General features: G+C 38.9%; 1 protein-coding gene across 4 annotated transcripts in view; it reads left to right on the top strand.

Annotated features, from left to right (window-relative positions):
• KDM2A (lysine demethylase 2A) overlaps positions 1-24,615 on the top strand; it is a 96,671-nt gene that overhangs the window by 45,815 nt on the left and 26,241 nt on the right. For 3 of the 4 annotated variants that reach the window (XM_058526285.1, XM_058526281.1, XM_058526282.1), the window contains exons 3-10: positions 7,056-7,194; positions 8,383-8,461; positions 8,917-8,963; positions 12,601-12,779; positions 17,153-17,259; positions 17,629-17,722; positions 18,915-19,068; positions 20,706-20,821. In XM_058526285.1, coding sequence (XP_058382268.1) covers positions 7,056-7,194; positions 8,383-8,461; positions 8,917-8,963; positions 12,601-12,779; positions 17,153-17,259; positions 17,629-17,722; positions 18,915-19,068; positions 20,706-20,821 — 915 coding nt within the window. Of the gene's footprint in view, positions 1-6,340; positions 6,396-7,055; positions 7,195-8,382; positions 8,462-8,916; positions 8,964-12,600; positions 12,780-17,152; positions 17,260-17,628; positions 17,723-18,914; positions 19,069-20,705; positions 20,822-24,615 lie in introns of those variants that run through there. The other variant, XM_058526283.1, reaches the window with a different exon arrangement.

Here is a 24,615-nt window from a genome sequence, read left to right as displayed (position 1 = left end):
TAAGTGTCAGATAGTAAGAGTGGTAAGTTTAAAAATTGTTCTGGGGCTACAAAAAGGAAGTGAAGATTTGAAAGAGCGGGACAGAAGGTAGCGTGAGGAATTACATATCTTTACTTCACAGTTACTCTTCTAGTAAATATACTAGGATATTTTGTGGAGCAAAAGTGTGCTTTTGGTATGATATCTGAACTCAGATTATTTCTCTTCAAGATGGTGTCGAGATGCCTTATCTTCATCCTGAATTTCGCTACTTGTCGCCACAGTTTTTTCCTTTGCAGAATTGTGGTAATATCATGGTTAGTGTGCAGCAGGCACACTGAACAGTTGATTATACCAAATAGTATGTAGAAAAGCAGGCAACGTTGGTGGAAGAGATCCAGCACTTGAACTCATTTTTCAGCCAGTTGGTTTTGTGGAGGGCATATTTGTGGTCAGGGAAGTGTATTCTGACTCTTTCAGAGAATTTTAGGATCAATCTGTATATAGTAGGTATTTGACACTAGTTCTGAGGGAACTTTTAGGGAAAAGTTCACTTTGTGTTGTATATGCCTCTTCTTTTGAACACTTGCCTTCTCAGCTGTCTTTTTCTTTTTTTTTAATCAAAAGAGAATTAGGTGTGAATAATCTTCTTGCCAAATTCTGTAGATTATGCCTTCCTTTTATGGATTACTCTGTCTTGTTGGAATTACTGTGATCTGTTGAAGTTTTTTATATAGACAAAGTGTTCTATGTACTGTTGATCTCTGAGGAAGTTGATCTAAGTTAGCCCAGAAAATAATTGAAGACTGACCTAGCTGAACTTTCAACAAAAGAAATGCAGGCTTTTTCAGCTGTGTCAATTACCTCACATTCTTTGTAATATATTAAAACAGTTATGTTGAAACTAAGTGTGTGTTCTCCCTTTATCCTTGTGTTCAGATGTTTTATTAATGTAGGGGCAATAAGTGTTACATAGAGCAAAAAATAAGAATTTGGGCCCAAGTGTAAGGCACTGATTCCCACTGTTTTTGTACCGTTTTAGGATGTTAGTTTAGGGTATTTGTTTTAGAGTATTCCCATTAAAATCTCTCATGAGGTGTAATAAAATTAGCAAATTTTCTGAACAAAGATTATATCCTTTTATTTTTTTTAAATGTTCTATCTATCTATCTATCTATCTATCTATCTAATCTTATTAATAAGGAGATGCTAAGAAATTTAGTACGGTGAAGAGGAAGCCAAAAAAAGTTTGAAGAGGTTGCTTGCTCTAGAGGAGCAACATAGGGTGTATCCATAGTTCTTGGAACTTAGTAGGTGTTCAGTAAAGTTATACTGAATGAATAGACATTTCCTCTTATGTTATTTGTGATGTGGAGCCTTGCCAACCCCTCTATGTTAGTTGTTCTTCCTTCTGGACTTCAATAACATTTGTATCCACCTGTCTCAATACATATCACATTGAATTGTAATACTATAATTTATTTATGTGTCTGTCTCCCCCTACTGGCCAGTGACCTCCTTGAGGGCTAGAACTGTGCCTTTTTATCTTTGTATGCAGAACACCTGCCTATTATTCCATATTCAGTGTATCCTTGTTTTATGAATGAGTTAAGTGTTCAAATAATAATTTTTATAGTACACACACACGCATACACATGAGGGAGTGGGGTGTAGGTAGCAAACTATATGTGTATCTGCCCCAGTGTGTGACCTTGCAGTAATGTCAGGATTTCAAAAACATGGAAAGAAAGAAAATGAGAACAACACTTCAAAGTTCAGTTGATCTTTGGGATATGTTGTGTTCATACATTGGTGAAGGGGGCAGGGTGAGAGCCTGAGCTTGTTTCTTTTTTAGAGAGTGTGTAAGTGCATATCAAGGCTATCAAGTGGGAACTTGGTAAATGTTGCACAGATTCAGATTTAATCCATATAGCTTTATAAATTTATAAAAATATGCCCCCCAACTTTTTTTTTAATAGTAGTATCATGATGTGGGACATGAAAATCTAGTTGTTACCTGACTTCTCATACCATCACCAGCAAAGAGGCTCTGTAATTAAAATTTTTCTCTCAGGTAATGGAGTAAGGTGGATCACAATCTTAGAGAAAATAGATGAAGAAATTAATCTGGTAAAAAATATTGGCAGTTTCATCTTTACAGAAGGTGTGAATAAAGGTCGCTTTGACTACAAATATAGAGAATGAGAACAAGTTTTAATAGCGTACACAATAAACGTATTAGGTTCAAAGCACTCTGTGATATAAAATGGTCTCTGGTTAGGAATAGCCATATTTTTATTTCAGCCAGAATAGCCAAATGACCAGTAAAATAATTTGTCAAGTAAAAACTAGAATTAGAAATCGGGAATGGTGGAATATTAAATAAACAGGGGCATAGCTAGAAATGTAGTGTTCCTTAGCAAATACCAGAAACCTCCCATCCTGGGGAAGATCCTTTGCTAATTCTCTATCTACCAAGCGCAGTTTTCTAATTTATAAACAGTCTCCTTTGTTGCCAGCAGGTCCCACCACTTGACCTCCTCTCTCTGTCAGAGCCATTTCAGCTGGCTGCAGTCTCTTTCCTTTGACAATTTTGCTTCCAGCTTCCTCAAGCTGCTGGTCTGGCTGAAGTTTCATTCTAAACTAATTTCAGTAGTGTATAGAGCAGTGGTTAAGACCATTGGCTTTAGAACCCAAGTGTCTGGGTTCAAATACCAGCTGTATCCATTACTAGCTTTGTAACTTGGGCAAGTTGCTTGTCTTTCATTTTCCTTGTTTGTAAAGTAGAGAGGATAATAATCATATAGGGATGTTGGATTTAAATGTGTTAATACATGCAGAATGTTTATTACAGTACCTGGCACATGGTAAGCACTCAAACACTAGCTGCTATTACTACTAGTTTTTTTGCCCTGGCATCATAGTCTGCCTTCAGAGCAGTAGCCCTTCTGGTGTCATTAATAAAAATAGCAACAGCCTTTTCATACTTTATACAAGCTTTTCCTTCTCTGACTCCTTTGTGCCCCTTGGGGAATGGGCTAAGCTCTCTAGAAAGAACTGCCTTTTACTTCTAGTTGATTGCGACACATGGAATTTTGTTTAATATGGGGGAGGTTCGAGGGACAGGAGAACAGGAGGGAGGAAAGGAGGAAGATGTAGAGGTCCCTAAGAGGGCTACCCTGCCCACCAAAAGGTCTCTCTCAGAATCGCTGGTCAGGACAGAGGGGACTGAGTCTGGAGTTAGATATTCTTTGAATAAGGACATACAGACCTGGGGGACTGGTATGTAGCAAATTTTCAACATGGTATAATGTACATGGGCACAGGACTGAGATCTTAACCGGAATCAGATTGTAGACGACTTTATTTTGAAACACAAAGGACCTTAAATTATTTACCTCCAAGGGAAAATTAGAATCTGGAGAGGTTAAATGATTTACATAACTGCCTAAGAACGCACAGCAAAGCAGCACAGTTGTGCAGCATAACAACATTTCAGTCAATGATGGGCTGCATATACGACAGAGGTCACATAAGATTAGTACCACGTAGCCTAGGTGTGTAGTAGGCTATACCGTCTAGATTTGTGTAAGTACACTCTATGATGTTTGTACAACAATGAAATCACCTAACAGCACATTTCTTGTAACGTATCCCTGTCATTAAGCAGCGCATGGCTGTAATATTAAGTCTTCCAGTCCATGAACATGGTGTGTCTTTCCATTTATTTATTTAGGTTATTTATGTAGTTCTTTAATTTCTTTCAACAACATTTTGTATTTTTCCAGTATACAAGTTTTGGGCTTCTTTTGTTAAATTTATTCCTTAATATTTTTTTCATGCTATTGTAAATGGAATTGTTTTCTTAATTTCATTTTTGGATTTATTATTGCTAGTATCTAGAAATACAACTGGTTTTATTAGTTCTAAAAGTTTTTTTTGTGGATTCCTTACAACTTTCTATGTATAAGATATGTCATTTTTGAATAGAGAGAGTTTTACTTTTTCCTTTCCAAACTTGTATTCTTTTTCTTGCCTAATTGCCCTGGCTAGAGCTTCTAATTCAGTGTTGAATAGAGTGATGAGAACAGACATCCGTGTCTTGTTTCTGATCTTAGGGAGAAAGTTTTCAGTCTTTTACCATTAAATATGATGTTAGCTGTGGCTTTTTGGTAGATGCCCTTTATCACCTGGAGGAAGTTCCCTTCTATTCCTAATTTGTTGAATGTGTTTTATCATGAAAAGGTGCTGAATTTTGCCAGATGCTGTTTCTACATCTGTTGAGATTATCATATGGTTTTTGTTCTTTATTCTATTACATTACTTTTATAATAAAATATATATATATATTTTTTTTTTTGTGAGAAAGATCAACCCTGAGCTAACATTTGTGCTAATTCTCCTCTTTTTGCTGAGAAAGACCGGCTCTGAGCTAACATCTATTGCCAATCCTCCTCCTCTTTTTTTTGTGTCCCCCAAAGCCCCAGTAGATAGTTGTATGTCACAGTTGCACATCCTTCTTGTTGCTGTCTGTGGGACGTGGCCTCAGCATGGCCGGAGAAGCGGTGCGTCGGTGTGTGTGCCTGGGATCCGAACCTGGGCCGCCAGTAGCGGAGCGTGCGCACTTAACCGCTAAGCCACGTGGCCAGCCCATCAGTGCTTTCTAAAAGTGATTATTTTGGGAAACTACATTTATTCCGATGGTGTTGCCCTTGCTCTCTGACTTTTTAGAACTCATCTTTTGGAGTTGTCTTCAAAGACACATGTATGAAATAAGGTGAGGAAGAAAACTGAGTGATGTCTTTTGAAAAAACAAACCCATGTTAGAAATTGTCAGTGAAAGTATCTCCCCTCCCCCAGATAAAGATACCTAAAAATATTTTGAGTAGTGATGGCGTTATTGGAGTAAGTGAAAGGTCTACCAAAATTAGGTCTTCTTTTGGCCTTTGAGCTGTGACTTAATGGCAGCAAAGGTGCTGAATAAGAGTGTTACAAGGCTTTTTTTTGCCGAATATGGAAAAGATATTAGGTATCCCTCAGTGTTTCTACCCAAAACTGGTAAGTTGAATCGTGCTCTCCTGTGGTGTGAAACAGTCATTTTTATTTCCTTTAATTTTTATTTCTCATGACTCATTTCTGCCCTTTTCCTGACCCCCATTCTCTAAGAGACTTTTCTCCAGTGTCCCATTTCTTTATGTATTTATGTAAATTCAGGTGCTGTGTAAGCAATTTTAGATTATCAGTATCTGAATTTGAATTCCAGGTTTGGTCCTTAGCACATACTAGGGTAGGGCTACTTTACCCTTGCCTCCACTACTCCCACATCAATTGTCCCATGTGTATGTAGTCAAGAAATTTCAGCAAATTTTAACATTGGCTAAAGTAAATAACTAAAAGGTAAATTTGTGGCATAAGCAACATGTTATCTTTTTAAAAAAATAACAGCTTATGAGGTATAATTCACATACCATAAAATTCACCCGTTTAAAGTGTACAATTCAGTAGTTTTTAGTATATTCACAGATTGTGCACATATCACTGCTATCTAATTCCAGAACGTTTTCATCACTCCTGAAAGAAACCTATACCATTAACAGTCACTTTCTCCCTCTCCTCATCCTCTGGCAACCACTAATCTACTTTCTATCTAGAGATTTGCCTTTTCTGGACATTTCGTGTAAACAGAATTATACAATACATACAATATATGGTCTTTTGTGTTTGGCTTCTTTCACTTAGCCTAATGTTTTCAAGATTCTTCTATGTTAATAGGACATATCAGTACTTCATTCCTTTTTATGGGCAAATAATACTTCATTGTGGAAATGTACCGCATTTTGTTAATGCATTTACCAATTTATTAACATTTGGGTTGTTTCTACCTTTTTGCTGTTATGAATAATGCTGCTGTGAACATCCATCTACAAGTTTTTGTGTGGACATGTGTTTCTAATTCTTTTGGGTATATACCTAGGAGTAGAATTGCTGGGTCATATGATAACTGTTTAACTTTTTGAGGAACTGCTGAACTATTCTCCAAAGTGGCTGCACCATTTTACATTCCCATCAGCAGTGTACGAGGGTTCCAGTTTCTCCACATTCATGCCAGCACTTGTTATTGTCCACCTTTTTGGTAATAGCCGTCCTAGTAGGTGTGAAGTATTATCTCATTGTGGTTTTTTGTGTGTGCGTGTGAGGAAGATCAGCCCTGAGCTAACATCCGATGCCAATCCTCCTCTTTTTTTTGCTGAGGAAGACTGGCCCTGGGCTAACATCTGTGCCCATCTTCCTCTACTTTATATGGGATGCCACTACAGCATGGCTTGGCAAATGGTGCGTCGGTGCACACCCGGAATCTGAACTCGAACCCCAGGCCGCCAGAGCAGAGCGAGAGCACTTGACCACTGCGCCACCAGGCCAGCCCCTCATTGTGGTTTTAATTTGTGTTTCCTCTAATGACTAATGATATTGAGCATCTTTTCATGTGCTTTTTGGCCAATTGTATATCTTCTTTGGGGAGACATTATCCTTAAAGCTAGATATTGATGATCTGCTCTTTGGAATGCTGTTGTTTAGATTAACTTTCTTCCTTTATCTGATGTAAAAGAGTTTTTTGCTTCGTTAATTCAAATGTTTTAGTCTGTTTTTGAAAGTTGTTTTAGAAAGCTAATCTAGATACAGCTTTCCCCTTGAAAAAAATTGAGTTTTGTATTCTGGCCTGAAATGTCTATAAAGACAGTTTGTCCCTGCTCTGATAAGCAATGATAGACAAAATGTTTAGTAGACCCTATTTGGTGATATTTTTATTGTAAATTTATATCTCTAGGTTCAAAGAGTTAGCAGAGGTAAAATTCAAAGTAGGGAACCCAGTGGCTCATTAAAATTTTGTCATATTCTGTACATTGAGAACATTAGCTGACCTTTAGTTGAAAGATCTATAAGAAGGAAAATTGGTGCTTGATATAGCAACTGAAGTTGAAAGTAGCACTTGTGCACATGTAGGGGAAACTGTGACCACATTTATAGATAGGCCTGAAAAAATACATTATTTCATTCTTATGTTCCTCTCTCCTCAGCGTGGTACCATGCGACGACGCTATGAAGACGATGGTATTTCAGATGATGAAATTGAAGGGAAAAGAACTTTTGACTTGGAAGAGAAACTCCACACCAACAAATATAATGCAAATTTTGTTACTTTTATGGAGGGAAAAGGTCAGTATCATTTTGGTTCAGACCTGCAGCCCCTTGATGTAGGAAATTGTAGACTCTGGCAACTGTGGACTCAGTATCTATGCAGCTAAAATATTGCTTGTTGATGTTATGATGCTATTTATCTTTATTTTCTCTTAGTACACAATGCCTCTCATGCACACACCTCACCCCCAATCCTTCCTCCCTGTGAGTCATTCTCTGCTATATTAGAAGCAGCAAGCATTTATTAGGGCAGGAGCATTGTGGGAGCCAGCACTGGTGGTATAGTGGTTAAGATTCGGCACGCTCCCACTGTGGCCCGGGTTCATTTCCTGGTCAGGGACCACATTACGCGTCTGTCGGTTGACATACTGTGGTGGCTGTGATGCTGAAAGCTATGCTACCAGTATTTCAGATACCAGCAGGGTCACCCATGGTGGACAGGTTTTACAGGAGCTTGCACACTAAGGCAGACTAAGAAGAAGGACCTGGCCATCCACTTCTGAAAAAATTGGCCATGAAAACCCTATGAACAGCAGCAGATCATTGTCTGATATAGTGCCGGAAGGTGAGAGGATGGTTCAAAAAGACTGGACATGGTTCAGCTCTGCTGTACACAGGGTCACTAGGGGTCGCAGTCGACTCAGTGACACTAACAACAACAAAACATTGTTGGAGTTTTTCCCTAAAGGCCTCTTCCTTCTTCTTCTTCCATCCCTTGGTTTGGATTTAATTAAGAATAATGCAAGTAAGTCCTTTTATGCATGTACCTGCACCACCAAAACAGAGGTGGGATTCCGTGTGTACCATGCAGCTTTGCTCCTTGGCAAACTGACAAGGATGTCGTGGTATGTACTGTAGTGGACAGAATTAAATTTTTTTTGGCTATTAAGAGGCCGAGTAATGTTAATTTCTGCTTAAGATTTATGAGATGACTCATTAATAGTACTACTCCCTATTGGTTAAATTCTGAATTTACTGTGGAAATACAGACTTAGCAAACCCCTTGAGCCCTGCTTCTCAGTGTGCTTTCTCTATATCCTAAGAGATGCTTCTTAATAACAAGCATGTATTGTCTAGCAGAGCAAACTATATACACAGAAATAGCAAACACCATCTCTACGTTATTACTTAGGATCTTTATGGTCCTTTTATCTTTCTCCAGCTATACCTCTTGCCTTTCTAACAGTTGTTTTCCTTTGGTGACAGATTTTAATGTAGAGTATATCCAGCGGGGTGGCTTAAGAGACCCTCTAATTTTCAAGAATTCTGATGGACTTGGAATAAAGTAAGTGTTCTCGGCCTGATTGGATGTGGTTGCAGAATGGCCAGGTTACACCACGGCTATAGACACTACAGTATTGATAACCCAAAGCAGTAGATAATAGAAAATAATTTTCCATTTAGTTTTAAGAGTGTATATTTTTCTCCTTTTGTTATAAAAACAATTGATGGTTTTTATAGGTAAATGAGAAAATATAGATGAGCTAAAAAGAAAATAAATTTAAATCTCCTAAAACCTACCACGCTGAGATAATAATTACTGTTAACGTTTTGTTGTATATTCTTTTTTCCTATGTATATATGTACATATATAATCATTTATATTTCAAAAATATTTTTAAATCTAGACATGAAGATTGATGTTTCTTGCCTGGGGAGTTCTTAGTACTTTAAGAAAAAACTCACACTGACTAAAGAAGTAGTGCTTCCCGTTTATACTTACTGATGTTTGTTTCACAGGATGCCAGATCCAGACTTCACTGTGAATGATGTCAAAATGTGTGTGGGTAAGTATTAAGCTTGTGGCCTTTGTGTCTTTGAGGCAAAGATTTAAGACGGGACTCAGTCCTAAATCTCTGATTGAGATTTAAGGCTTGGGAACATTGAAGTATATATTTGATCGTGGTATATATTTCTTGAAGTGGTTTCTTGACTGGAAACTGCTGTTTCATTAGCAATTGAGAATTTTCTCAAAGGGAGTTACAAAAGTTGCTTCATTTAGTACTCATTAGACATAGAGCATTTGAACCTCTACTTCTTTCCTGCCTACCGTCTTTATCCCTGTGCATCCCTCCTCTCCATGAAGAGCCTGCCTTCCAGGGCAACCTGTGCAAGAAAGTGAAATTTTATCTCTCTGAGCCAAGAGGATGATGCTTCATTCATATCTATGGTTCTCTTCCTTTCCCTAAAAGCAGAGAAATTTCCACCAATGATACATTTGATAACTTGGCCAGAGTTTGCACCTTTGTAAGCTGAGTAGTAGATACATGAAAATTTCTCTTCATCACTGACTGTTTAGCTCGAGTCTTTAATCTGATTTATATTTTACTATATTCAAAATTTAGGAAAATAAAGCAAATTAGAGCAATCTAATTAAAGAAGAAAACTTCCTGGGGTCAGTAAAGTTCAGGTCCATTTTCTGTAGACCATTTGGTGTTCAGTGTGGCTGTGAAACATGCCGAGATCCTTAGGAATTCAAAGATGGTCACTCCTATACATGATAAGGCAGTAAAGTGGATTAAAATCTTTTAGAAATGTTTCCAACAGGACATGAAACCAAAAGAGTTTTCTGATGCTTTCCTTCTAACACTACAACTTCTATTCTGTTTTGTCCTCTATGCTGAAGGTCCAGTGCAGTGTCTCGCGTTGGATATTAAGTATTGCAGTACTTTCTCTTGGCCACTTGAGGGCCCTTTTTAGGCATCTGGATAACTCTTCTGTTTATCCAAGAGGTGCAAATCACAGATAGCCCAAGTAGAGGAAAGTTCTCTAATTCCCTATGTTTCACTCCCTCACTGTTTCTGTGTTAGATTCCAGCCATCTACCTGTACTAGGTATTTCCTAGTACCTGGCATGGTCTCTGGAGTATAGTATGTGCTCAATAAATCTGTTGAGTAATTAAAATGTGTTCCCACTCCTCACAAGTTAAGGCTCTCTCAGGGGGCCTTAGAAAACCTGCTTGAGTACTTATCGGTCCCATCATTTGACTTCTTTTCCTAATGGGCCTCCAGGACAGTAATTCCTTGGATCCATAAGTTAATGGACCACCGTAGCTTTTCTCTATTGATCAGGCATTCTTGTGGTTTGTGATCCACAAAGGACCTGCATCAGACTCATCTGTGATACTTGTTAAAAATATAGACTTCTGGATCCCATCATAGACTTATGTAGCCTTTTGTGTCCTGCTTCTTTCACTTAGCATAATGTTTTCAAGGTTTGTCTATGTTGTAGCATATAACAGTGCTTCATTCCTTTTTGTGGTTGTATAGTATTCCATTGCATGGGTATACCACCTTTTGTTGATCCATTTTTAATCTATTGGTAGACATTTGGGTTATTTCTGTCTTTTGGCTATTGTGACTAGAACTGCTAAGAACATTTGTACAAGTTTTTCTTTGAACACCTGATTTCGATTCTCTTGGATGTATACCTAGGAGTGGAAATTGCTGGGTCGTGTGGTTGTACGATGTTTAAATTATTGAGGAACCACCAAACTCCTTTCCATAGCAGCTGTACCATTTTGCATTCCTACCAGCAAAATCTGAGGGTTCCAATTTCTCTGCATCCTTGCCAGCACTTGTTACTTTTCTTTTTTTTCCTTAAATTATGGCCACCCTAGTGGATATGAAGTGGTATTTCAAGATAGTTTTGATTTAGTGTTTGCGTTTTCTTTCAAAATATGAAGAGTAGGTTCGGTCTGTTGCCTCATATTATCACTTGTGTACTCTGCCATATCTGCTTCATTGTGGCCATATTTCTTGTCCTCTTGCCTGTTGTCTCTTATCTCTAACTAGACTGTAAACTCCTTGAAGGCGGGGGACCAGGTCCTAATAACACTTGGTATATCCACCAAGTACGTGTATATATAGATGTATATAGTAGTGTGTGTTATTTTTTTACAAGTTGAACAATAGTCTTAATATTCCAGCAGCAGCATTTTATTCTTTCTCTCCCTTCCTTGACCACCATTATCTTAACATTTTAGCTTTACTGCCTTTGCACATCTTCTCTTATGCTGTTGCCTCTGCTTGGAATTCTCTCTGTTGAATCTTTCTTTTTTTTTTTTTTTTTTTGGTGAGGAAGATCAGCCCTGAGCTAACATCCATGCCAATCCTCCTCTTTTTGCTGAGGAGGAGCGGCCCTGAGCTAACATCTACTGCCAGTCCTCCTCCTTTTTTTTTCCCTTTTTCTCCCCAAAGCCCCAGTAGATAGTTGTATGTCGTAGTTGCACGTCCTTCTAGTTGCTGTATATGGGATGCCTCCTCAGCATGGCCGGACAAGCGGTGCGTCGGTGCGCGCCTGGAATCCGAACCTGGGCCGCCAGTAGCAGAGCATGCGTACTTAACCGCTAAGCCATGGGGCGGCCCCCTGTTGAATCTTTCTTGTTGAAATTCTGTTTATTCTTTAAGGACCTACTCAAATGTCTCTTCTTCCTCCTCTTTTCCTAAAATTCTTCTCTGGTCAGTCTAGTCAAAAAAAGAAAAAGATATTTTCCCTTTGTTTTTACTACTGTTGAATTGAGCACTTACTTTGTGTTAAACATTTTACTTCATTGAATCCTCACAGTGGGCCACCAGGTGATATTATATTATTCCCAAGTTATAGAAGAAAATGTCAAGGTTCAGAGAAGTTAAATAACTTGCCCAAGTAGTATTAGAGCTGAGGTTTAAACTTAGGTCTCCTTGTCTTTAAAGCTATTGTTTTCTCCCCCTACTATTTTATGCTACCTCTTGTGACATTCTGGCTTTTGTTTTAGTTGTTTCAGTTGGTTGAGAGTCAGATATAGATCTTTGTGTCCGTCATGGTGTCTTTATCATTCAGTAAATATTTGTGTAATGAATGAAAAGGGGGATTTGCATAGGAAATACTTAACAGGTTTGGGAAATAACCCTTTTAAACAAAAGAATGGACAGATTCCAATTTAATCCAATACTCACTATCTGGTGGATCCCTTATTCAAATTATGGGATAGATTAGGTCAATCTTCAAACCTGCATCCAAGCAGTGTAGCTCAGTGGATGAGAGCATTGACTCTAGAGTTGGGCTGCCTGAATTTTTGTCCTGCTTTGCCCTGTAAGTTACCTAACACCTGTTTTCTCATCTGTGAAATGGAGATTAATACTTAGCATTTACAATTGTTAGAATTGAGTGAGATACTGAACATAAGATTCGATGCCTGAATGTGTAGTAAACATGCCACAGGGAGTGATTGTTGTTTTTAATATTACCTGTTGTCTTTCCCATACTCTGTGATTTGGCTTTCTGTTGATTCTCCATCTCAAGTGACAACTGTCTCCTTGTCTATTATTAAATATCCTAAATAAGAAAGGATAGTTTGTTTCTTTGCAGTTGTATTTTATATTCTTGATATGTTTAAGGATATTAGTGGCTCATTAGTGATGATTGATGCATTTTTCATGGCAGGGAGTCGTCGCATGGTGGATGTCATGGATGTGAACACACAGAAAGGCATTGAAATGACCATGGCTCAGTGGACACGCTACTATGAGACCCCAGAGGAGGAGCGAGAAAAACTCTATAATGTCATCAGCCTAGAGTTTAGCCACACTAGGCTGGAGAACATGGTGCAGAGGCCCTCCACGGTTAGTCTACTCATTTTGTCCATATTGTCATTGTCACCAAGAGGGTTGTTTAATATTAGGGGAATTTATAACTTTTTGTACATACCAAGACGAAGATGAACAAGACAATTTGATAAGAATAACTTGTGTTTTTAGAAAGTTCATCATTTTCCAAAATCACTTAATTTTATATAGGGAGGGGCCATTCTGATTTGCATCACCAATAACTTAATAGGAATTTTCTAAAGTGCAAAGGACAGTGTGCTAGTATCTTTTAGGGACCTAAAGCATGGCCTTTGCATATTAATGGAGAAGAGTCTTAAAATTCACTCTTATAAGAGCTGTCAGTAGAAAGTTTGCCTAATAAATTTCTATCCTATAGGTTTATACTTGGTGAGAAGCTTGGGGGAAAACTGGTTTAGAGCCAGGTGATCATATTATGAGATGGTTTCTTGAGTAGATTCTACTCAATGACTAATAGCAATAAATTGACAACCCATCCTAAGGAAAAGTTAGTTTGTTTTTGATCCTTAGCTTTCCTGAAGGTAGATAACGATTTAACCCATCTCTTTGTAAAGTAGTGGTTACCTACAGGGCATTGAGAACACTTATTTCCCTGAGAGGGATTGGTTTCACTTTTGAAATATACCTAGTTATTTTTGGACCATTTTTATTCATTTAATTCCTGACTCAGAACTCACTTGAGTCTAATCGTTTGTTTAAAGTCAAGGTCTCAGTATTTTATCCTATTTCCACTTAAATGATCCTAATTATACCTTTTGACTTTCAAAGTTGAAATATAGTAATTGCTGGGGCTGGCCCAGTGGCGTAGTGGTTAAGTTCATGCACTCCGCTTTGGCGGCCCGGGGTTTGCAGGTTTGGATCCTGGGTGCAGACCTACACACTGCTTATCAAGCCATGCTGTGGCAGGCATCCCACGTATAAAGTAGAGGAAGATGGTTAGCTCAGGGCCGATCTTTCTCTGCAAAAAAGAGGAGAATTGGCAACAGATGTTAGCTCCGGGCTGATCTTCCTCACCAAAAAAAAAAAAAGAATTTAGCCTTGTTATTAGCCAAACATGGTCCACCTAATAAAGAAAGAATTCCATAAAAGGGGATGTAAGAATCACAATAACATTGTTTATGAACATTCTTAATATTTTTAGAATTTCAGTTTAAAAATCATATGATTATAGCCATAAAAGCAAAACTTGACCTGGATTATACTTTTCCTTTTTTTTTTTTTTTTTTGAGGAAGATTGGCCCTGCACTAACATCTATTGCCAGTCTTCCCCCTTTTTTTCTTTTTTCTCCCCAAAGCCCCAGTAGATAATTGTATGTCATAGTTGTACACCCTTCTAGTTGCTCTGTGTGGGACGCTGCCTCAGCATGGCCTGACGAGCAGTGCGCAGGTCCACATCCAGGATCTGAACTGGCAAACCCTGGGCTGCCATAGCAGAGCGTGCAAACTGAACCGCTATGCCACGGGGCCAGCCCCTCTGTTCTTAAAATTTAGAGATGTGTTATTCATACATGAAGCCCTCTTTGTAACATCCTTAATTTATTCATTTTGTCTCTAGTTTTAATGATAAAAAGGCTGCATCATTTTATAAAAATTAGAAAAATACTGCACCATTAAGTGGAGGAGTAGAACCTGTGGAAGGGCTCGGAAATAGGAATTTTTTAGAGGGCAGAGGACGGTGCACTAGTATCTTTTAGGGATGTGAGACATGGCCAGAAAGATTGAGTGAGCTATTACCAAGGTCGCCTCCTAAAAGCAAGCAGCCTTTTTATGATCTTGCTATCTAAGCAGTAACATGTTTATTCTGCTGGGGTATTATTTATTTATTTGCTGGGATATTTTTCCCCACAGTATATCCCTCCATTTATCTAGGTCTTTGCTAATATATCTCAGTAATACTCTTTTGAAAACCAACTTTAGGTACAATTGACATACAATAAAGTCTGTCCATTGTAAGTGTACATTTCAGTGAGTTTTGATGAATGTATTCATTCGTGTGATAATCTTTTACATAAACTACATAATCTCTTGTTCGCTATGATCTTCACACCTTCAGAGGTATCTTATTAGCTAAAGTGCCTACCACGTGCTGAGCGCTGTGCTGTGTGCTGGAGGTACTGTGGGAAGTAAGATCATTCTTGTCCTCAAAATGCTTAGAGTCTCGTGGGGAAGAAAGACCAGAAAATAGGCATTTATATAAACTACAGTGTGGTAAGTGCTTCAAAAGTGAATAAATACAGAGTGTTGTGGGAGCCAATAGGAAGCACCCACCTAACCTAAACTGAAGGAGAATTGGAGGAAGTGATCCCTAAGCTTGACGTGAAGGAAATAATGAGACAAAGAGAAGGAAGACTAGAATTCCAGGCAGAAGGACTAGTACATGTAAAAGCAGATTCAGGGAGAGTCAGGTGGGCAACTTCTAAATGCCACTGTGGGTGCTGGCATAAAGTGGGGTTCTCTGGTGAGAAGAGAGAGAGTATTCACTGGTATCGTTCCAGCAGGTACTCAGACATAGATTAAAAAAATAGCAACAGATACAATGTGCACGTTTGTTTGGTGTTGGGGAGATTAGTTCATGGAAGGCCTTGAGCTGTTTTTGCACTGTCAATAGATTAGGTCGTAGGCCAGTGCCACTTTGCCCCTAGTATTGGTGCAGAACAGGTAGAAACTGGTGATTACCCCTACTGGAGACTTGCTCTCATATGGATCAGGCTATTTAGTAAAAGGCCTATCCACAGCCTAAAGGTTAACCTAAGAGAAAAAGTACGAACACCTCACCACAATATTCTTTTGGTAGTCAGATGATACCTAATAATACCATATAAAGGGAGGCCAGAATGAGTGACTTGTTGCTGCAGGTGAGAAATTCTGGCCAGAAAAATGCAGCTGTCTCTGAGTGAACACTTGATAAAAAATACTCATGTATTCCTGACCCTTCCTCTCTCCATCCAGACATCAGAGTTTGTAGTGTATTGAGCAAGTACAGTTACGTATTAGTCTGTTAAAGGCTTTCCAAAGGACAATACCAGGAGATGGCAGATGCCACTACGTTAAGAGAAGAGAAAGTAGATTTAGTTTGAGGGAAAGAAAGGAATCTGAGGTTCAGTGTTCTAGGCCCAGTGGATGCTTGGTTAAAACATGGCTCCCTGAGCAAAAATTCTTTGAAATGGAGCAGCAAGTTAACCTTGGTTGCTCCTCGTCTTGCTTGTTTCAACTTGCACGTCACTGGTGATCCCTTTCACACACTCTCCCACGATTTACATCTGGGTGTCCACAGCCATAAGTTAGATATTTGCAACTTTAGTACTGTGCTGGATTCGTGGTTGTTTGGCTCACACTTCTATCTAGCTGAGACTGTTTCTTGGAACTCAGTGGTTGGGTGCACACATTTGAAGGTATAGGACATGTTACAGTTCAGCGTGAAGTGTTCAAATAAGTTCACACTGCTTTTGCTTCTCATTTCTTTCAGCGTGTATTATTTACAACAGATTCCTAAACTCTGATAACATCATTTCTTTTTTTTTTTTTTAAGATTTTATTTATTTATTTTTTCCCTCCAAAGCCCCAGTAGATAGTTGTATGTCATAGCTGCACATCCTTCTAGTTGCTGTATGTGGGACGCGGCCTCAGCATGGCCGGAGAAGCGGTGTGTCGGTGCGCGCCCAGGATCCGAACCCGGGCCGTCAGCAGCAGAGCGCGCGCACTTAACCGCTAAGCCACGGGGCTGGCCCCTAATAACATTATTTCAAAAAGTTTTAACATGTATTTACACGTAATCCTCACAATATCCCTTTGAGGTAATTATCCTCATTGTACAGATGAGTTCCAGGGGCTTGCATATGATCTCAAGAAAACATGACAGATGTGGAACTTCTGATTCCTACCCCAGTAGATATAGATTCTATAGCACGTTGCTCATGCAAGGCTACAAATCCCTACTGGATTTTTCCTTTCTTTCAAACTTTGGTATTTTTGCTGCTCTAACAGTGTTATATCTTTTGGTAAGTTTACATGTGCCTTCCCGACAGCGCCTTTTATTGGATCAAAAAATATACAACTGATTATACTAGTGCTGACACAGAAGAGAGGGCTTCATTGGATACTGCTGTGTCATTTAATAACTTCATTTTGATTAGTGCTGTCTTAGCGATCATGTTGATGGAACCAGTAGTCTTTATTTTCAATGAATAGTTATTTCTAGAATGTTTGCCTGTTGACCCTAAGATTCACCAACAGATTGTTTTAGTTTGCTAATAATTAAATTGTAGTCTTTCAGTGTGTATTTTGAGAAATTCTGTTTTTCTTGACTTTAAAATTCTCTTTAATCCCAACGCTTCCTTTGAAGCATAAATCTTCCCTTCTCCTTTTTAAAGGTGGATTTCATTGACTGGGTAGACAACATGTGGCCAAGGCATTTGAAGGAAAGTCAGACTGAATCAACAAATGCCATCTTGGAGATGCAGTACCCTAAAGTGCAGAAGTAAGTGGCTTATCCTGCATTTTCCTCCGTGTGCTATGGGAGACCAAAGTGATAGCAAGGAACGGTTTCTCCCTTAGAAGCCTTGCTCCGTGTCCTAAAGATCAAAAAGATGAATTGTTTTAAGAGTAGACTTTACAATTCCAAAAAGAAGAGTGTGTGTAACAGTACGATAGCCCATGATCACATAGTTAAAGAAAAAAAATATATCCTTCTGCCAGTGTGATGACTTGAAATTGCATTCCTCTCATCAACTGGGAGTTGATTAGGTGGAAGATAGAGGGAGTATACAAGGGGAGAGTGTGGCGTTGTGGTGGAGCAGATCCTCTTTTGCTTGTCAGTGCACTAATGCTGCTGCTTTTTTTGGGTCAGGTACTGTCTAATGAGTGTTCGAGGCTGCTATACTGACTTCCACGTGGACTTTGGTGGTACCTCTGTTTGGTATCACATTCATCAAGGGGGAAAGGTACGATCACAGCTGTGATGGGGACTGGAATCTGAAGCTGGTTTTATGACTTAGTTCATGCATGCTTAATATACCCTGGAAATGAATCTATCGGGAGTTAGTCCCCTATTCTGGAGAGAATCACAGATTAAGTTGACCTTCTTCACCTAGAGTTCAGTAAGAATTAATATTCATCTAGTCCACTATCATTATACCAGTATTGACACAGTACTTAGTAAATCTGAACAGTCTTGTTTCTAGATTCCCAACGTAGAATTCTCCAAATGAAGGCAAAGAAGTGGTTTTAGGAGGACAAGACAATTTTTCTACATGGAAGTGTAATAAACTAGTAGAAGGGAACACAAATTTTGGATAGATTCACAGTGAAATCAGCAAATTAGAATCCAGACCACCTTTCTCTATATGGAGGCATTGATCTGAAATGTGGCCAAAGGAAGCCTTTACGTCTTCTCTGAGGATCTAAATAAACTTTGAAAGATTGTCCTCATTAATAAAGAACTGTATTCCAGCTTGTCAGAGTGTTTCTGAATGCTGTGTGAAAATGGAAGTCTAGAATTACTATCAGATTTATAGTATTATACTCTTATTGTTACCTTTTCATCCTTCACTAGAAGTGAATGCATTTGTGAGAGAAAAGTAGAACTGGAATGGAAACAGATAATGCTTTTAAAATGTGAGGTCCTGATCTAAAACAACTGGAGGTCCAGAACAACTGGACCTCCAAATCCAAAGTCATTTTGTGTACTTTGGATCCTTTGAAATGATATCTTAAGTTTGGTCCTTTTGGTCTTGGTTACTACCTTGGAACAAAGCAACCAGGCCTGTCTCTTGGAGACATTGTACTTAACTAACTGTGCTTCTTAGGACTATAGAGGCCAGACAGCCAGGGACGAATAAGGGATAGCCTAGGCAACAAGCTAAATGTCCTTCCTCTCTCTGAGTCCTGGAGGGGTTCCAGGTTCTACACTCAAACCCCAGGGAAGTTCTAATGCTGTTTCATCAAGTAAAGGACGAAAAAGATCCACTTCCTTGAGGCTGCTAGAATTTCCCAAATGGTCAAGGTCTATAGGCGGGGAAAATTGCTTGCCTCTCTTCTACCTGTTGGTCTTAACTTTGTACCTGTTTATCAGTTGAGGGAGACGACTGGGTCATGTCAATGGCTGTTAACAGACTGAAGTTTTTTAACTCACAGGTCTTCTGGCTCATCCCCCCTACAGCCCACAACCTGGAGCTGTACGAGAATTGGCTGCTGTCAGGGAAACAGGGAGACATCTTTCTGGGTGACCGGGTGTCAGATTGCCAGCGCATTGAGCTCAAGCAGGGCTATACCTTCGTCATTCCCTCAGGTAAGCAAGATGGGGAAAAGCGGGTTGTCTGCTCTAGCCACTTTGTTTTCTTTCTTCTTTTTTTTGTGGAAGATTAGCCCTGAGCTAACATCTGTTGTCAATCCTCCTCTTTTTGCTGAGGAAGATTGGCCCTGGGCTAACATCCGTACCCATCTTCCTCCACTTTTTTTTTCTTTATGAGACACCGCCACAGCATGGCTTGACAAATGGTGTGTGGGTCCACGCCCCGGATCTGAACCTGCAAACCGCAGGCCGCCGAAGCAGAGCGCACGAACTTAACCACTATGCCACTGAGCCGGCCCCCCACTTTCTTTTCTTAAAGGAAAAGGAATTGATGGATTACCACCAAGAATGGTTGTGATGGGGCTGGCCCGGTTGCATAGTGGTTAAGTTACCTATGCACCACTTATCAAGCCATGCTGTGGCAGGCATCCCACATACAAAAAAAAAAAATAGGGGCTGGCCCCATGGCTTAGCGGTTAAGTGCGCACACTCTGCTACTGGCGGCCCGGGTTCAGATCCCGGGCATGCAGCGACACACCGCTTCTCCCACCATGCTGAGGCCGTGTCCCATGTACAGCAACTAGAAGGATGTGCAACTATGACATACAACTATCTACTGGGGCTTTGGGGGAAAAAAAAAGAGGAGGATTGGCAATAGATGTTAGCTCAGAGCCGGTCTTCCTCAGCAAAAAGAGGAGGATTAGCATGGTTGTTAACTCAGGGCTGATCTTCCTCACAAAAAAAAAAAAAAAATAGAGGAAGATGGGCACAGATGTTAGCCCAGGGCCGATCTTTCTCAGCAAAAAGAGGAGGATTGATAATGGATGGTTAGTTCAGGGCTAATCTTCCTCATCAAAAAAAAAGAATGGTCGTGATGCTATGGTGGGCAGAAAACAGTGGTGTTCTTTTATGTCATTATGGAGTAGATGCTGAGAATTTATTTTTTTTTAAAAGGTAGTGATTTTCTACTAAAGGTGCATATCAGAGTTGCCGGTGGAGTTTTTTCAGATCTACATGTTTGGGCCCTGCATTAGCTCTAGATATACTGAATCTCTAGGGATAAGACATGTTCTGCAGGCAATATGCACCTCCTGGTTAAGAACTACCTCCTCTTCTAAGGGATGTCTGTGAAGGCTAGAGTGCTGAGTCAGCAATAGTTTTGATCAAGTCACCAGTTCCAAAATAAGTACTTAGAGCACCAATTTTGGAGTCACAGACCTGTATTAGAATTCTGACTATATATTTACCTGCTAATACCACTTTGGTCAAATATTTAAATCCCTGTCTCATTTTGTTGTGAGGAATAAATGAAAATATGTGTAAACTCTCTTATATTGAGCCTGGTTCATAGTAGGTGCTCCAATAAATGGAAGCAGCATTTATTAAAAGTTTGTTTTATGCTAAACACTTTACATACATTTTCTCATTTAATGCCTACCAACAACCATATAAAGTATAATTTATCCTGGTTTAGTAGAGAATACTGAGGCTGCAAGAGATTAAGTAACTTGACCAACCACTGAGAGGCAGAATCAGAGTAAAAAGTGTGATCTAGAAGTCTTGTACTAGTTCTCTAAGAGAGCCATATTACGATGTGTGCTTACAGCCACTGCCCTCCATTCCCTTTCTTCCAGGCTGGATTCATGCTGTGTATACTCCTACAGACACATTAGTCTTTGGAGGCAATTTTTTGCATAGCTTCAATATCCCCATGCAGTTAAAAATATACAACATTGAAGATCGGACACGGGTAAGTAAATCTGTGTAACAATTGGATGTGAAGAGATTTACTCCATTTAAGACATATGTTATAAAAGATTCATTAATAGTTCTTTTCAAAACTTCAGTTTTTCTTTGGATTAAAATACAGTGTTCACATTTCAGGAACACTGAGAAAAAAATTTTACCACGATCTACATGCTTGGTTTGGGGACTCCAGTTCTTTGGGGTCCTTGGCATCGTGGATATTTGTAGGGCTAGAGAAGGACATTTGGTAGTCTTTTGATTACCAAAACATAATGTGTGTTAAAGATAAACATAATGTGTGTTTCATTTTTATGCTCTTAGAATAATTTGGTGTAATGAGATTTATCAACTCCGGATTCACCACTTTAAAAAGTCATGTATCTTTACTCTCCTTACTAGCTAATACTCGAACTATTGTACTTATAATATATAAATGTGTCTACTGCCTTTCTCAACTGGGGTTCCATGAGAGAATTAAGCCCTGTAGAAAATGACTTGTGTGTCTTATTTTCTCAGTTTTCTCTAGGATAGTACATAGCTGATACCATTCTGGATGTACTGTAGGAAAAAAGTTAGTTCATTACATGCAGCGAGTACCTTAAGGCAAGAGTTGGCAGACTTTTTCTGTAAAGAACTAGATAGTAAATATTTTAGGCTTCGTGGGCCATATAGTATCTGTCACAAGTACTTAACTCCGCCTCGTAGAATGAAATACTGAAACAAATGAGCATGGCTCGAGTAAAATTTTATTTATGGACACCAAAATTTAAATTTCATATAATTTTCCCCTGTCACAAAATCTTCTCTTAGTTTTTTTTCCAGCCGTTTAAAAATGTAAAAAACACATTAAAGATGTAAGGCTCACAAGCCTTACAAAAACAGGCAGCAAACCAAATTCTCTAGCTGCTGTTTGCCAGCTGACCGGTGCCTTAGAGAAATAGGGCTTAATTCTTTAGCAGAACCCTAGTTGGTAAGGGCTGAATTATATGTGATTAAAGTATAAATGGTATTGACATTCAACAGCAATTAGAGTATAGAGTATTTAAGGGATGTAATGTTCACAACTTGCCCTCAAGTAGTTCAGCAAAATAATAACAGTGTATATGAATAGAGATTAGCAAATGTGGGGAAATGTTAATAGCCTGTGAATCTGTAGAAGTGTTCCTGGTACTACTCTTGAAACTTTTTGGTGGATTTTCAAATTTTCAAAATTAAAAAATAGCAATTAATGCAGAATTCACAACTGTAGAAGGAATGGTCATTGACCTATTTACTATGAACATGGTCCGTTAACCATTTTGGTATACTTATTTTGAAACATTTATTTTGATTAAGAGCTACCGTTGATCTTACACACAAGATCAGTATTGTTGGAGTGACAGGGATTGCCCTATTAGTAGAGTTAAGAGGACGCAGAGCTTTATAAATAAATTTTATAAAAGTGAATTTCTGCTTGTTAAGAGTAATGAAACTACAAAAGACAGTAAGTAGCTTAGTAAGTTTGAAGTTGTAATAATAGTTAAAATATTTCAAAAGAGAAAAATGACATAATTTCATAGTAAAATACTACTTTTGTTTAACTCAAAATTATTCTAACAGGTAATACCAGCTACCTTCTGTAAGATTCGATCTGAAAATTAGTTTTTAGAAAGCATTCCCGTTTTTTTGGCTAAAAATTACTATTATATCCCTGGTTTAATTGGTTGCTAGTTTGGGGGAAGAAAGAGAAAATATATTCAGGAGCATAGGTAAAATGAGCACCTTATCTCTGCATGAAAAGTTTCCTGCAGACTGGTTAAACTGATGATAAGTGATCTTGATTTATGTATCGAATTTTTTAGACTATGTTCATCAGAAAATATCAAATTTCAGTATCTAACCATCATATTATTTCATTTTTTCCTAGGTATAGCTTAATTCTTTCATTCCGAATAAGGAACCCTTCTCTGTTTCTGTAAAATTGCATTGGGTCCCCTATATACGTACACACAGAGTGATTTTTTTATTGCTTTCTCTACCAATCTTTTATGTGCCAATACCAATCTGGCATCCATTTAATATGTTACTAATTTCTATAAACTTGTAAAGTTTAATTTAAGAGAGAATGTGTGGAGAATTCTTTACAAAAGAAATATAAAGTGTGTTATGAATTTAAGGCAATGTTTTGGTTACTTTTGCCCTGCTAGTGTATAGAAATATACTATTTAAACTTGAGTGTTAGTAATTATTCTCCTGATAGTGCTTAAAGGTGTCATAATTTCGTAATGAGGATTTAAAATTTTTTTTTTTCCCAAAAAATTCTAACCTAGTCTTAAAAATTTAGATATTCTGTGGTGTCTAGCAGCATAGGTAAAATGTAATGGGGCAGGTTGGGTGTATGATATCTTGGCTGTTATTAATACAGTCTGATGAGTTCCAAGTGAAAAAATCAAGTTTAATGCCCTATTTTATATTTTCGTTGCTTTTTTTTTTTTTTCTGTCAGTGTTACTCAGCTCTCAACAAAGTCCCAGAGGGCTTTAGAATTTTGAGTTCTCCTGAACTTTTAATAAAGACCCTTCCAGAAAAGTGTTGATACACTTAAAAGGCCAGCAGAGAGGCCCAGTGTATTATATTTAATTTGGGGGAAGCAAGTATCTATTAATTCTTGTGGCCCCACCCCCACCCCCACTCCCACCCCCACCCCCACCTTACCAGAAGTAAATTAATTTGACTTTTTGTGTGTGTGTGTGAGGAAGATCAGCCCTGAGATAACATCCATGCCACCTCCTCTTTTTGCTGAGGAAAACTGGCCCTAAGCTAACATCTGTGCCCATCTTCCTCTACTTTATGTGGGACGCCGCCACAGCATGGCCTGACAAGCAGTGCGTTGGTGCACGCCCTGGATCAGAACCCGGGCTGCCAGCAGTGGAGCGCACACACTTAACCGCTAAGCCGTGGGGCCGGCCCTAATTTGACTTTGACTTTTAAATAAGGGAGGAGAAACCTCTTGTAGTTGTTAAAGCTGTAGCCACATAAGTTTCAGAGCCTGGTTCATCTGCACTAGAAAGCTAATGAAAAGGATGTGCCTCTCCTGCCTTGTGATGAGGAGAGTGATCTCCTCATTCCACAGTGATGCCCTGTGACCTGGTGAAGGGTTTTGAAAAGGGACTCCCAGGGCCGGCCCTGTGGCATAGTGGTTAAGTTGGGCACGCTCCACTTTGCTGGCCCGGGTTCGGATCCCGAGCACAGGCCTACACCACTGTCAGCTGTGCTGTGGCATTGACCCACATACAAAATAGAGGAAGATTGGTACAGATGTTAGCTCAGGGACCATCTTCCTCAAGCAAAAAAGAGAGGAAGATTGGCAACAGATGTTAGGTCAGGGCGAATCTTCCTCAGAAAAAAAAGAAACGGGACTCCCATCCAGATATTTTGATTCAAGAGAACTGCCTGACATGGAGCTTTGAAAAGGAGATGGGAACATTCTCTGGAGTTGCATATTCAAAACAATCTTAAAAGTATTGTTTGGCTTATCCTTTTGAAAGATGGCCTTTCTAAAAAAAGACAGCAAAATATGTTTAGGATAGTCCCCATTGTTGGTCTTCCTCACTGCTTTAACCCCTGTTGATTTGCCTTTTCCTCAACTATGGTAGATCTAAAGCGCAATTCTTTTTATTAGTATTCAGCTGGAATAATTTCACGCTACTCTTGGGGAGAATGGAAAGAAAACTAAAGACCAGAGGCTAATTAGGCCATGTGGAACAGTAATCTGATTTGTGGACATACCATCTTGGCAAACTGCAAAGTTTGAAACAGGC

This window comes from Diceros bicornis, chromosome 31, assembly GCF_020826845.1.
Source record: "Diceros bicornis minor isolate mBicDic1 chromosome 31, mDicBic1.mat.cur, whole genome shotgun sequence".
Lineage (NCBI taxonomy): Eukaryota > Metazoa > Chordata > Mammalia > Perissodactyla > Rhinocerotidae > Diceros > Diceros bicornis.
This window is presented reverse-complemented; position numbering and strand designations above follow the sequence as displayed.